Below are 12,528 nucleotides of genomic sequence, written 5' to 3'. Positions count from 1 at the left end.
ATTACATGTATAGGTGATGGTGATAATAATGGTTGTTGTTCCTGCTACTTCATGTGGCTCTATGGCCTTGTGCAAGTCTTCCTGTTGGATGCCACGTCGGCAACTTACGTGTCTCTAACCTACCCCAGTTATCCAACTGGGTAAAGTGCGCCTATACTTTAACTTCACTCTGAACCAGGTATTGTTTCTGGTGACCCTTCAACAAAGTTGAGAAATGAAGGCTAGATTAAAAGGGAGATTGAAAATCCTGTGGGCCAACAGATTTGAACCTGCGACCACTGTTTTCAGGCATGTGCTTTACCGATAGGCATGTATATAAACACCTCATCTACTGGCTCTGATGATTGATTTTGAGTATGAAATTACACAACTTGTGGCCATATCTTTAGAGTGCATTGACTTACAAGCTTAAGTTTGTTAGACTGCCGAGGGTCTATAGCTGCTAGTACAGTATTTGACATAAATATCAACTTCATACTCCTACCCGTTCCTGAGAAAAAGAAGTCTTAAGAGGTGGACAGATAGACAGATGGACAAAAATTGACAAACAAAAAGACGTGGTATAATCATTATGAATCATGAATCTTGCCTCATCTATGCAGAAAGTCACTCCACGTGTGCAACCACAATGGAAGGGTATCTTTTGAGAGGCCAGACAGATGTGTGGTTCCTGAAATGGGCAGTAGCTGCAGCCTTTACAGTAGTTGCAGGAGCAACAGTCCAGTTGTTTAAATGACCTGGCCTTGTAAAATCAGCCAGAATGGCCATGCTAGTCTGGTATAGTGAATGGCTGAAAGAAAGGGGAAACTACTGCCGTAATTTTTTCCAAGGGCATACAGCTCTACTGTTTGGTTAAATATTAGCATCCTCATGGGTAAAATATTCAGGAGGTAATGTTGTCCCCCTACCCGTTCGGATCTCCAGATATGGACTGCGTGGGAGTATGTCATCATCAGGAGAAACAAAACTGGTATTCTAAGGATTGAAGCATGGGATGTTAGATTCCTTAATCACACAGGTACATTGGAAAATTTAAAAAGGGAAATGGATAGGTGAAATTTCAATGTAGTGGGCATTAGTGAAGTTCGGTGGCAGGAAGAACAGGACTTTCGGTCAGGTGAATACAGGGCTATAAATAGAAAATCAAACAGGGATAATTCAGGAGTAGGTTTACTAGTGAAAGAGAAAATAGGAATGTGCAGGTATGCAACTATGAACAGGATAGTGAATGCATTATGATAGCCAAGATAGACATGAAGAACACACCCATCACAGTAGTATACGTTTATGTGCCAACTAGCTCTATAGATGAAGAAAGATTGTAGAAATGCATGACGAGATAAAATAAATTATTCAGATAGTTAAGGAAGGTGAAAATTTAATACTGATTGGGGACTGGAATTCGGAAAAGGAAGAGAAGGAAAAAATGTAGGTGGAATATGAACTGGGGGCAAGGAGTAGAGGAGGAAGCCACCTGGTAGAATTTTGCACAGAGCTTAATTTAATCCTTGCCAACATTTGGTTTAAAAATCATAAAAGAAGGTTGTATACATGGAATAGACCTGGAGACTTCAGAAGGTTTCAGGTTCATGATATAATGGTAAGACAGAGATTTCAGAACCAGATATTTAATTGCAAGAAATTTACAGGGGAGGATGTGGATGCTGGTTGATTATTGCTTATGAGCTGTAGATTAAAACTGAAGAAATTGCAAGAACTTGGGTATTAAGGAGATAGGACATGGCTAGGTTGAAAGAACCAGAGGTGGTAGAGAGTTTCAGAGCAAGTATTAGGTGATTGAGTAGAACAGGGGAAAGGAATACAGTAGATGATGAATGGATGGCTGAGAGAGATGAAATCAGTAAGGCAGCAGAGGATCAAATAGTTAAAAAGATCACACCAAGTAGAAATCCTTGGATAACACAGGAGATATTGAATTTAAGTAAAGAAAGGAGAAAATTTAAAAATGCAACAAATAAATTTGGTGAAAGGGAATGCAAATGTATAAAATGAGAGACTGATAGGAAGTGCAAAATGACTAAGCAGGAATGGCCAGAGAACAATTGTAAGAACGTATATGCATATATCACTAGGGGAAATTAAAGAGACCATTTGGAGAAAAGATAACTGCCTGTATGAATATCAAGAGTTCAGGTGGAAAACCAATCCTACACAAAGAAGGGAGAGCAGAAGAAGGTGGTGGTGGTGGTGACGATGACGACACAATTACAAATTAACAATTTTTTGATTTTTTTTTTTTTTTTTTTTTTTTTTTTTTTTTTTTTTTTTTTTTTTTTTTTTTACTTGTACTATGATGCCTTGCTTTCTGCTAAATTTTCAAAATTGTAGGGCAGTGGGAAGCACCTATAGGTTTTGATGAGTGAATTTGTTTGCAACTATCAAAATAGGTGATGTAAATGACCATATCTTTTGACTGCATTGACTTAGAAGCTTAAATTTTATATACTGCAAATTGACTACAGCTATTAGTACGTGACATAAATTTCAGTGTGATACCCTCTACTCATTCCGGAAGAAAAAGGGGCATTTAATAGTTGGATGGACGGATGGACAGACAGCAAAGTGATCCTGTAAGGGTTCTGTTTTTACCACTTGAGGAACTTAACAATAAAAAATAAGTAACCTGTTTATTATTTCAGAAGTAAGTACCATAACTGTGAATACATATATCCCACTGAGAGACAAGGCGATTAGTGCCTTCATGGAAAAATGTTTGTGGTAGCATGTGGGTGGAACCGTGAGTGTACTCAGGTGTTGTGCACCTTTCCATGTGAAGCAAATTGACGGCAACATGTGGAGGTTATGTCAACTACGCTGCAGAAGTTTTGCTGGGAAGTTCTTACACACACTCCATATAGTGTTGGTATGTCCACATGTGGTTTCCATAATTTTGGTACACTGGAGAAAGACATTTGCGACTGTCAGTTTACTTCGCGGCTGTAAATTTACTTCAGACAAAGAGATGTATGACTGGCTACCGTCATGGTTCCTTACACAACCGCAACATGTTTCTATGAAGGTGTTGACCATCTTGTCTTACAATGGTATAAATGTATGAACAGTTATGGTGAGTACTTTCGAAGTAATCAACAGATTACTTACTAATTCCATCTGTCTTATTTTGATTTGGCTGCTCCTTACACTCCCCCCCTCCCCCCCCCCCCCCCATGACAGTTGAAATACACTAATCTCTCTACCCCCCCCCCCCCCCTTTTTCCTACCATGTTGTACTCATGTCTGCGTCTGCCGTGTTACCTGATTATCAATGTGCAGTCATTTAATATATTAGTCTGCTGCCACCATTACTCCATTTGGTGTGTGTGTGTATGTGCTCCTGTGTGTGCGTGCGTGATAAATGTAATCTAAAATAATGTAAGTTGTAAAATTGTTTGCTATGCTAATTTATATTCAACATTTTAAAGTGATGATGGTGAAAGAGAGGATTCGGATGGCGAAGGTAGACGGACAGGCCGTGAATACCGTGATAAGGACAGTGACAGTCTAGATTCTGGTGACCGTCGGTCCAACAGGCCAGCAAGTTCTCCAACAGCTGGGACACCTGTTCGTTCCAATAAGCCTATTAAGAGGATAGACCTGGGTGCAGCAGCACACTATGGCAAGGATTCAAACTCAGGGGTAAGATTATAACTGTTTATTAACAGTATTATTAGCATTGATAAAAATCAAGATAAAATAAGGATGTAAACCACTGAAAACTGTAAGCAGATTTTTAAAATAATTAAAATTGTCTGCATAAGTTCTATGTTAAAACATAAAAGCCACCTCGTAAAGGAGTGCCTCTGTTAATGGTAGATGACAGTGAAAATAGAATAGTTTTTTAATAACTTTCTAGTTAGGGTTTACATGCAAATTGCAGCTGTTTACTTTTTTGCCTAGGATCAATGTGCATATTTTAGTAAGCTATTTAGTGAGACAATATTCATTATGAATCTTGCAATAGAAATACACTGACGGGAAAAAAAATCACAACACCAAGAAGGAGTTGTCCAGTGTAAACAAAAGTTTGTACATTTGTTCCTACATCTGAAAGATGATGTCTACTCAATTTTTGCCCCAGTAGCATGAGTTTCGCGAGTAGTGCCACTGTGAGGATACAGATCAGATTTGCTTTAAATACATTCTGTAATGGTCATGAGCATTAGTTACATTTGAGATTAGACATGGTGAGTTGATGTTAGTAAAGAATGCCTTTAAGATGGCAAACACACCATTAACACCACCTTGCTGAGTTTGAATGAGGTCATGTAATAGGGCTCTGAAAAGCTTGATCTACCTTCTGCAATATTGCAGAAAGACTTAGTGGGAACAAAGTCACTGTACATGATTGCTGGCAGCGGTAGTCGCAGGAATGTGTGGTCACAAGAACAGGCTTCAGATGGCCACATGGCATTTATGAGAGGGAAGACCATCATATTTGGCATATGACTGGTGCATCGCACTGCATCTGCAGCAGCAATTTGGGTAACAGTTGGTACTGCAGTGTCACAAAACACTGTTACGAATTGATTACTTCAAGGACAGATCCGAGCCACGTGCCCTGTATTGTGCATTCCACTGATTCCAAACCACCGTCATTTGTGACTTCAGTGGTGTCAAGTGAGAGCTCATTGGGTTGCATGGTGAAGGTCTGTTGTGTTTTCCGATGAAATCTGTCTCTGTCTTGGTGCCAGTAATGGCCATGGATTGGTTATGAGGAGGCCAGTGATTCAACCTGTTGTGCTGCCATTCATGGACACCATTCCAGGGGGTGTTTTCGAACAGGATAACATTTGCCCACATACTGCTGTTGTATCCTGACATGCTCTCTGCAGTGTTGACATGTTGACCTGGCTTTTTCGATCAGCAGATATATCTCCAATTGAGCACATGCGGGACATCATTGGATGACAACTCCAGCGTCATCCACAACCAGTGTTAACTATTCCTGTATTGACTGACCAAGTGGAATAGCCATGGAATTCCATCCCACGAACAGACGTGTGTCATCTATACAACACAATGTATGCACATCTGCGTGCTTGTGTTCAACTGCTTATTAACGTACCAGCATTTCAATTTCCAAGAGCTTATCTCAGGCTTATATTAACCTGTGATCTCGCAATGTCAATCACTTCAGTAGTTACATAGACAAATTTATTCCTTAAATTTCATTTCTTTATATTAATTACTTTTTGGTGTTGAGATACGTTTCCTGTCTGTGTGTCAGCTTGTATTAATAAAAAAAGTGTTACATTATCCAACAGTGTTGCTGCTAATGTTTTGCGCAGCACTTGTTAGAGTTTTTGCTTTAATGAAAGTGTTTGATTAATGTTAACACACCGTACAGGCCAGGCTAGTGATAAATTCTTGTTATCTTTTGGCATCACACTCGGTTACATGTAATGCTTCGTCAAGTTCGCATCTCAAAATATATGTTCTTAAATATTAGGGATCCATCCCCACAAAATGTTTTCAAAACATAAATAATAAGCGCAATGAGTGTTGCATTTGAAAAATTTTCATTCACACTTGTTTGACTTTGGTCATTTCAATTTGTACATTTTGTGCAACAAAATAAGTAAAGGAAGAAACAGAGTTACTTTGATTAAAGGATTGGAATAGCTGAATCATTACTGCAGAATGTACCAAATCAGATTAAAAAGGACAAGGACAGGTATTGTGTGGAGAGTTACCAGAGACACTGCACGCAAAACATCAGGCCCATTTTCCTAAGCGTATTGACCCAACAGCATCAGAGTGAAGGCCATCAAGACTGTGTAAAGTCAGCATGAAAAATAAAAAATGAAAAAAAAAAAACTATAGTGAAACAATGTGGGGGTGGGGGGGGGGATGAAAGTTTCATGACATGTACCCATCTGTTTCGAATGATACCACTTCCTAGAAGGTTAGTGATTTATGTTGTTACTTTTTGTAAGAGTGCTAATTATGTGAATTGTGAATGCATTCAGAAATTGGAGATAAGTGGTATGGATTTACGTTATATTGTATTGATTCATAGTATTTCTTTTGTGGTATTTCTAACTCATTTAGTACATGAGGCTGCAATTGCTTATCAAAAGTTACTGTTCTCGTGGTCTTCAATCCAAAGACTGGTTTTATGCAGTTCTCCACACTACTGTGTCCTGTGCAATATTATTCATCTCCAAGTAACTACTGCAGCGTACATCCTTCTGAATCTGCTTACTGTATTTATCTCTTGGCTTCCCCACGCTTCCGTCCAGTGCTAAATTGGTGATCCCTTGATGCCTCAGAATGTATGCAACCAACCGATCCCTTCTTCTATTCAGGTTGTGCCACAAATTTTTCTTCTCCCCAATTCTGTTCAGTGCTGCTTTATTAGGTACATGATTTATGTCTCTAATCTTCAGCATTCTTCAGTTGCACCACATTTCAAAAGCTTGTATTCTCTTCTTGTCTAAACTGTATATTGTCCAACTTTCATTTCCTTACATGGCGACACTCCATACCAATACTTTCAGAAAACACTTGCTGACACAAATAGCAAATCTCATCTACTACTTTAAGTGTCACATTTCATAATCTAATTCCCTCAGCATCACCTTATTTAATTCAGCTACATTCGATTATCCTTGTTTTGCATTTGTTGATGTTTATCTTATAAATTCCTTTCAAGGCATTGTCCATTCATTCAGATGCTCTTCCAAATTCTTTGCCGTTTCTGACAGAGTTACAGTGGCTGCTCCCTGGACTTTAATTCCTACTCCAAATTTTTCTTTCATTTTCTTTACTGCTTGCTCAATATAGAGACTGAATAATGTCGTGGATAGGCTACAATCCTGTCTCACTCCCTTCTCCACCACTGCTTCCATTTCATGCCCCTTGACTCTTATAACTGCCACCTGGTTTCTGTGCAAACTGTAAACAGCCTTTGCTCCCAGTATTTTATCCCTGCCATCTTTATAATTTGAAAGATATATTCCAGTCGATATTGTCAAAATGTTTTTCTAATTCTACAAATGCTATAAATGAAGGTTTATTTTTTCCTTAATCTATCTCTATTTGAGAAGTCATAGGGTCAATATTGCGTAACGTGTCTCTGAATTTCACTGGAATCTAAACTGATCTTTCCTGGTGTCGGTTTCTACCAGTTTTTCCATTCCTCTTCTTTAAAGAACTTGTTTTAGTATTTTGCAGCTGGGACTTACTAAACTGCAATTTCAGTATTTTTCAGCACCTGCTTTCTTCGGAATTATTATATTTGTCGTGAAGTCTGTCTTGTACATCTTGCTCACCAGCTGGAAGAGTTTTGTCATGGCTGGCTCTCCGAAGGCAATCAGCAGCTCTAATGAAATGTTGTCTACTCCAGGGGCCTGGTTTCAACTTATATCTTTCAGTGCTTTGTCAAATTCTTCATGCAGCCCATCTTCTCTTCATTTACATCCTCTTCCATTTCCATAAAATTGCCGTAAAGTACATCTCCCTTGTATAGTCCCTCTATATAGTCCTTCCACCTTTCAGTTTGCCGTTATTTGCTTCGGACTGGTTTCCCATCTGAGGTCTTGATATTCATAAAGGTGGTTCTCTTTTCTCCAAAGATCTCTTTAATTTTCCTGTAGGTGGCATCTATCTTAACCCTAGTGATACATGCTTCTACATCCTTACATTTGTCCTCCAGATATTCCTGCTTAGACATTTTGCACTTCTTAGGCATTTATCAACTATTTCTCAAAAGTAAACCAGTTGGATCTTATGCATATACTTACATTCCATAACTTGTATATGATTGGTACATCATCGGCCCGGTTTGCTGCATTGTGCACTAGCTTGTAGGCCTGGCATTTACATTTTTGGCCCAGGCTCTTGGAACTTAAATCACAGGTTAAGAGGTTGATTAATGTCTAAAAGATGTCTAGGGGTTGTTTCCTTGTTTTTATTCGTTGTACTTAAGAGATTTTAGCAGTGTACCTTTGCATTGCCTTCAGCAGTGGAGTTCTGTGCAGCATATTTATATATCCTGGTAACTTACATCTTTTCAGTCATTATTTTCTTGTTATTAGAAAGGTTGTTCCAGTGTTTTGTTGAGCATGTCAATTTCATGAGGGTCATATTTTTGCCAATATGGAGACTTGCTTATTTCTACATCCAATAGTACATCTGGTGTTTCTTTTTTATACTTTGGATCTTCATTCTCTTGGTAGATTTAAGAGATTATCATATAGTACGTATGTAACGTGTGCACTCTTCCATTGTTATGGAAGCCCACTGAAATATTGAGAAGCATTTGTTTAATTTCTGTGGAAAATTTCTTAATGTTCCATAAAATTAATGTTACTGTAAATAATTAACCCTAGAACGCCTAAGGGGGGGGGGGGGGGGGATTATTGAACCCACAATTTTTTTATGTCCCCTGCTTTTGCCCAAGTAACTTTCATACTACATATTCTGTTTGAGTTATTGTTTGTTGGCAATTTTATGAAATGTTAGTGCCAATATATTTTATAGAAAATTCCTGCTTTGAAAGAAAAAATAAACTTATTATGGGTCCAACAACCTCCCTCCTCCCCCCCCCCCACCCCCCCACCCCCCTCCTCTCCTTAGGCTTCCATGCTATAGAAAATTTCCCTTAGTAGGATTTCGTATTTCTCATCTCTACAACAACGCAAGTTAATTTCTTGTTGGTTGGTATTCTTGGTATTCACAACAATCGGTTTACTTTCAGAGGAAGTGATTGTTGATGTCAGTCAGCTGTTATTTATCTTGTAAACTTGCAGTGGGTTAGTGCAGTTCCCTACTGTTCACACCCAGACTTAGAAATGACTAAAATAATACGTGACTCATCTTTAGAAAGAGTTCTGAATGAAATTTTAGATGAAGATTCTGACTCGGGGAGTGAAAGTGAATATGAGGATGGTGTCATGGAGTATGATTCACATTGGGAAAGTAATGTGGATGTCCTCGGAGGTCTGTTGCTAATATAGTAAGAGAGTAGGCAGGAGTAACTCGAGCTGTTTCTGCCATTCACCTGGAGAAGCCTTGAAGTTACTTCTTTCGCCTGACATCATGGATGTTATAGTAAAACATTCAAATGAAGAGGCAGTTGGGCAAAATGTTACTTTGAGTAATGAGAAAGAATTGTATGCCTTTATAGGAATCCTGATACTTATGGGGGCAAATAAGGACAATTCTGTCAGTATACACGATCTTTGGCCAGACCTAATGGGTCGGCCAGTTTACAAGGTTATTATGGCAAGAGAACGTTTCAAGGAGCTTATTGCAATCATAAGGTTTGATGACAAAAGTACCCGCCAGCTAAGAAGGGAAGCAGACAAGCTCACAGCAATCCATGAAGTTTTCAACAAAGTGAATGATAGATTTCCGCTACTGTATAAACCAGGGGTCCACCTCACCATTCATGAGATGCTCAGCTTGTTTAGAGGGCGCTGCCCCTTTCAAGGTATTTATGAAGGATAAATCGGGCAAGTATGGCATCCTTAGATGCATGATGTCCGATGCAGTTGACAGATACGTCTTGAATATGGAGTCCTATCCAGGTAATGTTCAGAATTTGTCGAAAGAAGACTGGGGTTCAGCAGCTGTCGTCAAATGTCTGGTAGCACCTGTGAAAAATACTGGTCGAAATATTACTACAGGCCGATACTACACATCAGTGGATTTGACGGAAGAGTTATACCAAGACTACAAAGTTACTACAGTAGGAACACTCTCGTCAAACAGGAAGCATACTCCAGACGTAATGAAGAACACGTCAAATCGAGAGCTATATTCATCAATGTTCTTGTTCACAGACCCATCAACAGATAGACCTCCAGCAACTTTGGTGTCCTACATAGTAAAAACGAAACCAAGTAAAAACTTACTGATGTTGTCAACAATTCACCAAGATAAAGGCACTGTCGGAGGAGAGAAGAATAAAACCAAGATAAATGCTCATTATAATTCTACTAAATGTGGAATTGATACCATTGTACACCTGCAAGAGGGGAACAAAGAGATGGCCTCTATCTGTATTTTACTCTCTCATCGACATCTGTGCTATCAATGCAACCACCATATTCATCCAGCAACATCAAAGACGGAATGAAAAGAAACACAACAAATGGAAACTCTATCTTCTGAAAGCTGGGATGGAACTAGGGAAATTGCAGGTAGAAGAAAGAAGTGTCAATGCAAGAGGGTTATTTAACCAAATTGTTCAATCAATGGAGGCTATTCTACAAAAGAAAATCAAAGAAGTGACAACAGAAGCAAGTCAGCCTCCTGCAGGGAAAGGTCAGTGCCATATTTGTGTAAGAGAAGCTAAAACAAAAAAGCAGAAGTACAACAACATAAGTAAACCAAAACAGTATTGTGGACAGTGTCATAAACATGTGTGTAACACACATTCGGAAAAAATTGTGTAGTGTCTCTTGCCTTGAAGTTGAGGACTCAGAGTAGTCTATTGTGTGTGAACACATCTGTATTTTGTATTGTAGTATGTCAATTTTTTATTCACTCAATCCGATATTTATAACAATTAACATTTATAAACCGATGCCTTAGTTAAAATACATAAACCCTTTTGAAAGTTGTAATTTTTCGTCAGTAAACTTATTTAATACCTGTGGGCATCCATGCTAGAAAAAAAGGCTTGGGCGTCCTAGGGTTAAGATTTATTCAAAGAATTCTTTACACATTCAGCGAAAACTTTCTGCAATAGGGAACTCAGTCTGTGAACTCACGTGGTTACCATTAAGCATTGGTTGTCAACAGCAAAAATCGATCCTATTGAGTAGTCATCTTCACTTCCCTTCCAAATGATATATTAGCTCTTGCTTCTGCTTTGTTGTTTCTCCTTTGCTAATAATTGTCCTTTTATGTTTTCATTTGTCTGTCCTTCCCTTATTACTGATTTACTACTGTTGACACCTCCAACTTCACAAATTTTTAAATCTCTTCAATTGTTAACACAATAACTGATCTAGCCTGAAGTCTGAAAACTTACTTCTGATGTTAACACACTATTTCATAACTTCTGTAGGGTGCCGCATGGCATCTCAAATGCCACAACAGAAATTAGTAATGTATTGTACGTTAATAAGCTTTGCTTTGCTCTTCTGAAGCTGCTGCTGGTGGTGAGTTTTCTATTTTCATTTGATTGTTATTTAATGTAGAGATCCTATTCATTTTAGTAATCCCCACACTGAAAATTTTGTCGGTATGTGTTGAAAAAGAATTAAAACATACTAAGTGATTGTTGTATTGTTTTTTGTATTGAGATTACATGCAAATGAAATGCATTACTGAAAGAAATATCAGATTTACCTCTTGTCAGCAATTTCTAAATTTTATATTAAATGAATTCTGATGGGGATGGTTCATTTGGAGTTGGACCTTGAAAATATTTTATGTATAACATTAACCAATGGCATTTGAATAAAAGTTGTTCTATGCTGAAATCTCTTTTCCATTGGCGTAATGACATTGGAGCTCATTTTAGGGGGGGCGTTTGTTTCTAGGTTGCAGTTAAACGGGAAGTGTAAAATTTTCATACCACAATCTACTGATAATGTTTCCAATAAAGTCTTTACAACATTGAGTTATTTTTTTCAGACTGCCAGCCCCATGAAAAACAATGCTACTGTTTCACATCAAAACAACAACAATATAAACAAAAATAGTGGTGAATTACTGACTGACATATTAGGTGGGACTGATATATTAGATGGGACTGTCATCAGTAATAATGGTTCACTTATCACTGGTGATGATGATTTTAATCCACGTAGTGGAGAGGAGTTAAGCACAAACAACACAGAATTTGGAGATTTTTCCAAAGCTTTTGGCGCACCTGCACCAACTAACAATCCACGGTAAGCAGTTGCATTTTTCGTAGGTGTTAATCTATTGTGTTATTGTGACAGTTTTTTTTTCCCTTAATTTCTCGTGGGCGTGCAGCATTTTAAATCTCATGTAAAGACATTAAATAATTTTAACCAAAAATGCTGCTATAATAATATTTTATTCAGCTGTTCTTATTGCTATTAGCTCATTTAGATGCCATGGCCAATTTCAAGCTAACTGAAAAGCAAAAACAATCAATTTTTGACAGAAAAGTTAAATTGAACAGATAAAAAAATCTACTAACCAAGTGGCGCCAAAACACACACACTTAAAAGGAGGTTGTAATTAGGCAAGCTTTCGTAGCCAGTGGCTCCTTCTTGAGGCAGAAGGTTTGAAGGGAAAGGAAGAGGGGTGAAGGAAAAGGACTGAAGAATTCTAGGACAAGGGGTATATTATGGGAAAGTCACCCAGAACCACGTGTCGGGGGAGACTTACTGCACAGGATCAGAAGGAAAGACTGATTGTTGGGGAATTCATCGGATGAGATTTGGAAATCTGAGAGCTTAAATTTGGAATGCAGGGTAATATGTAAGACAGAGATTACTGCTTAAACATCATGCATGAGCTATTAAGAGTGAAAAGATCAGCGCATTGTACGTAACAGACGTGGGATGGAAGGAACGA

General features: G+C 38.3%; 1 protein-coding gene across 2 annotated transcripts in view; it reads left to right on the top strand.

Moving 5' to 3' along the window:
• Positions 1 to 12,528, top strand: part of LOC124790093 (clathrin interactor 1) — a gene marked incomplete in the record, with an annotated part of 192,939 nt that overhangs the window by 62,761 nt on the left and 117,650 nt on the right. For both annotated transcript variants that reach the window (XR_007016219.1, XM_047257659.1), the window contains 2 exon segments: positions 3,444 to 3,657; positions 11,614 to 11,873. Coding sequence is in view for 1 of the 2 variants with exons in the window: in XM_047257659.1 (XP_047113615.1) it covers positions 3,444 to 3,657; positions 11,614 to 11,873 (474 nt within the window).

This window comes from Schistocerca piceifrons, chromosome 3, assembly GCF_021461385.2.
Source record: "Schistocerca piceifrons isolate TAMUIC-IGC-003096 chromosome 3, iqSchPice1.1, whole genome shotgun sequence".
Taxonomy (NCBI): Eukaryota; Metazoa; Arthropoda; class Insecta; order Orthoptera; family Acrididae; genus Schistocerca; species Schistocerca piceifrons.
Note: the sequence above shows the minus strand (reverse complement) of the source record. Positions and strands in the feature narration are given on the sequence as shown.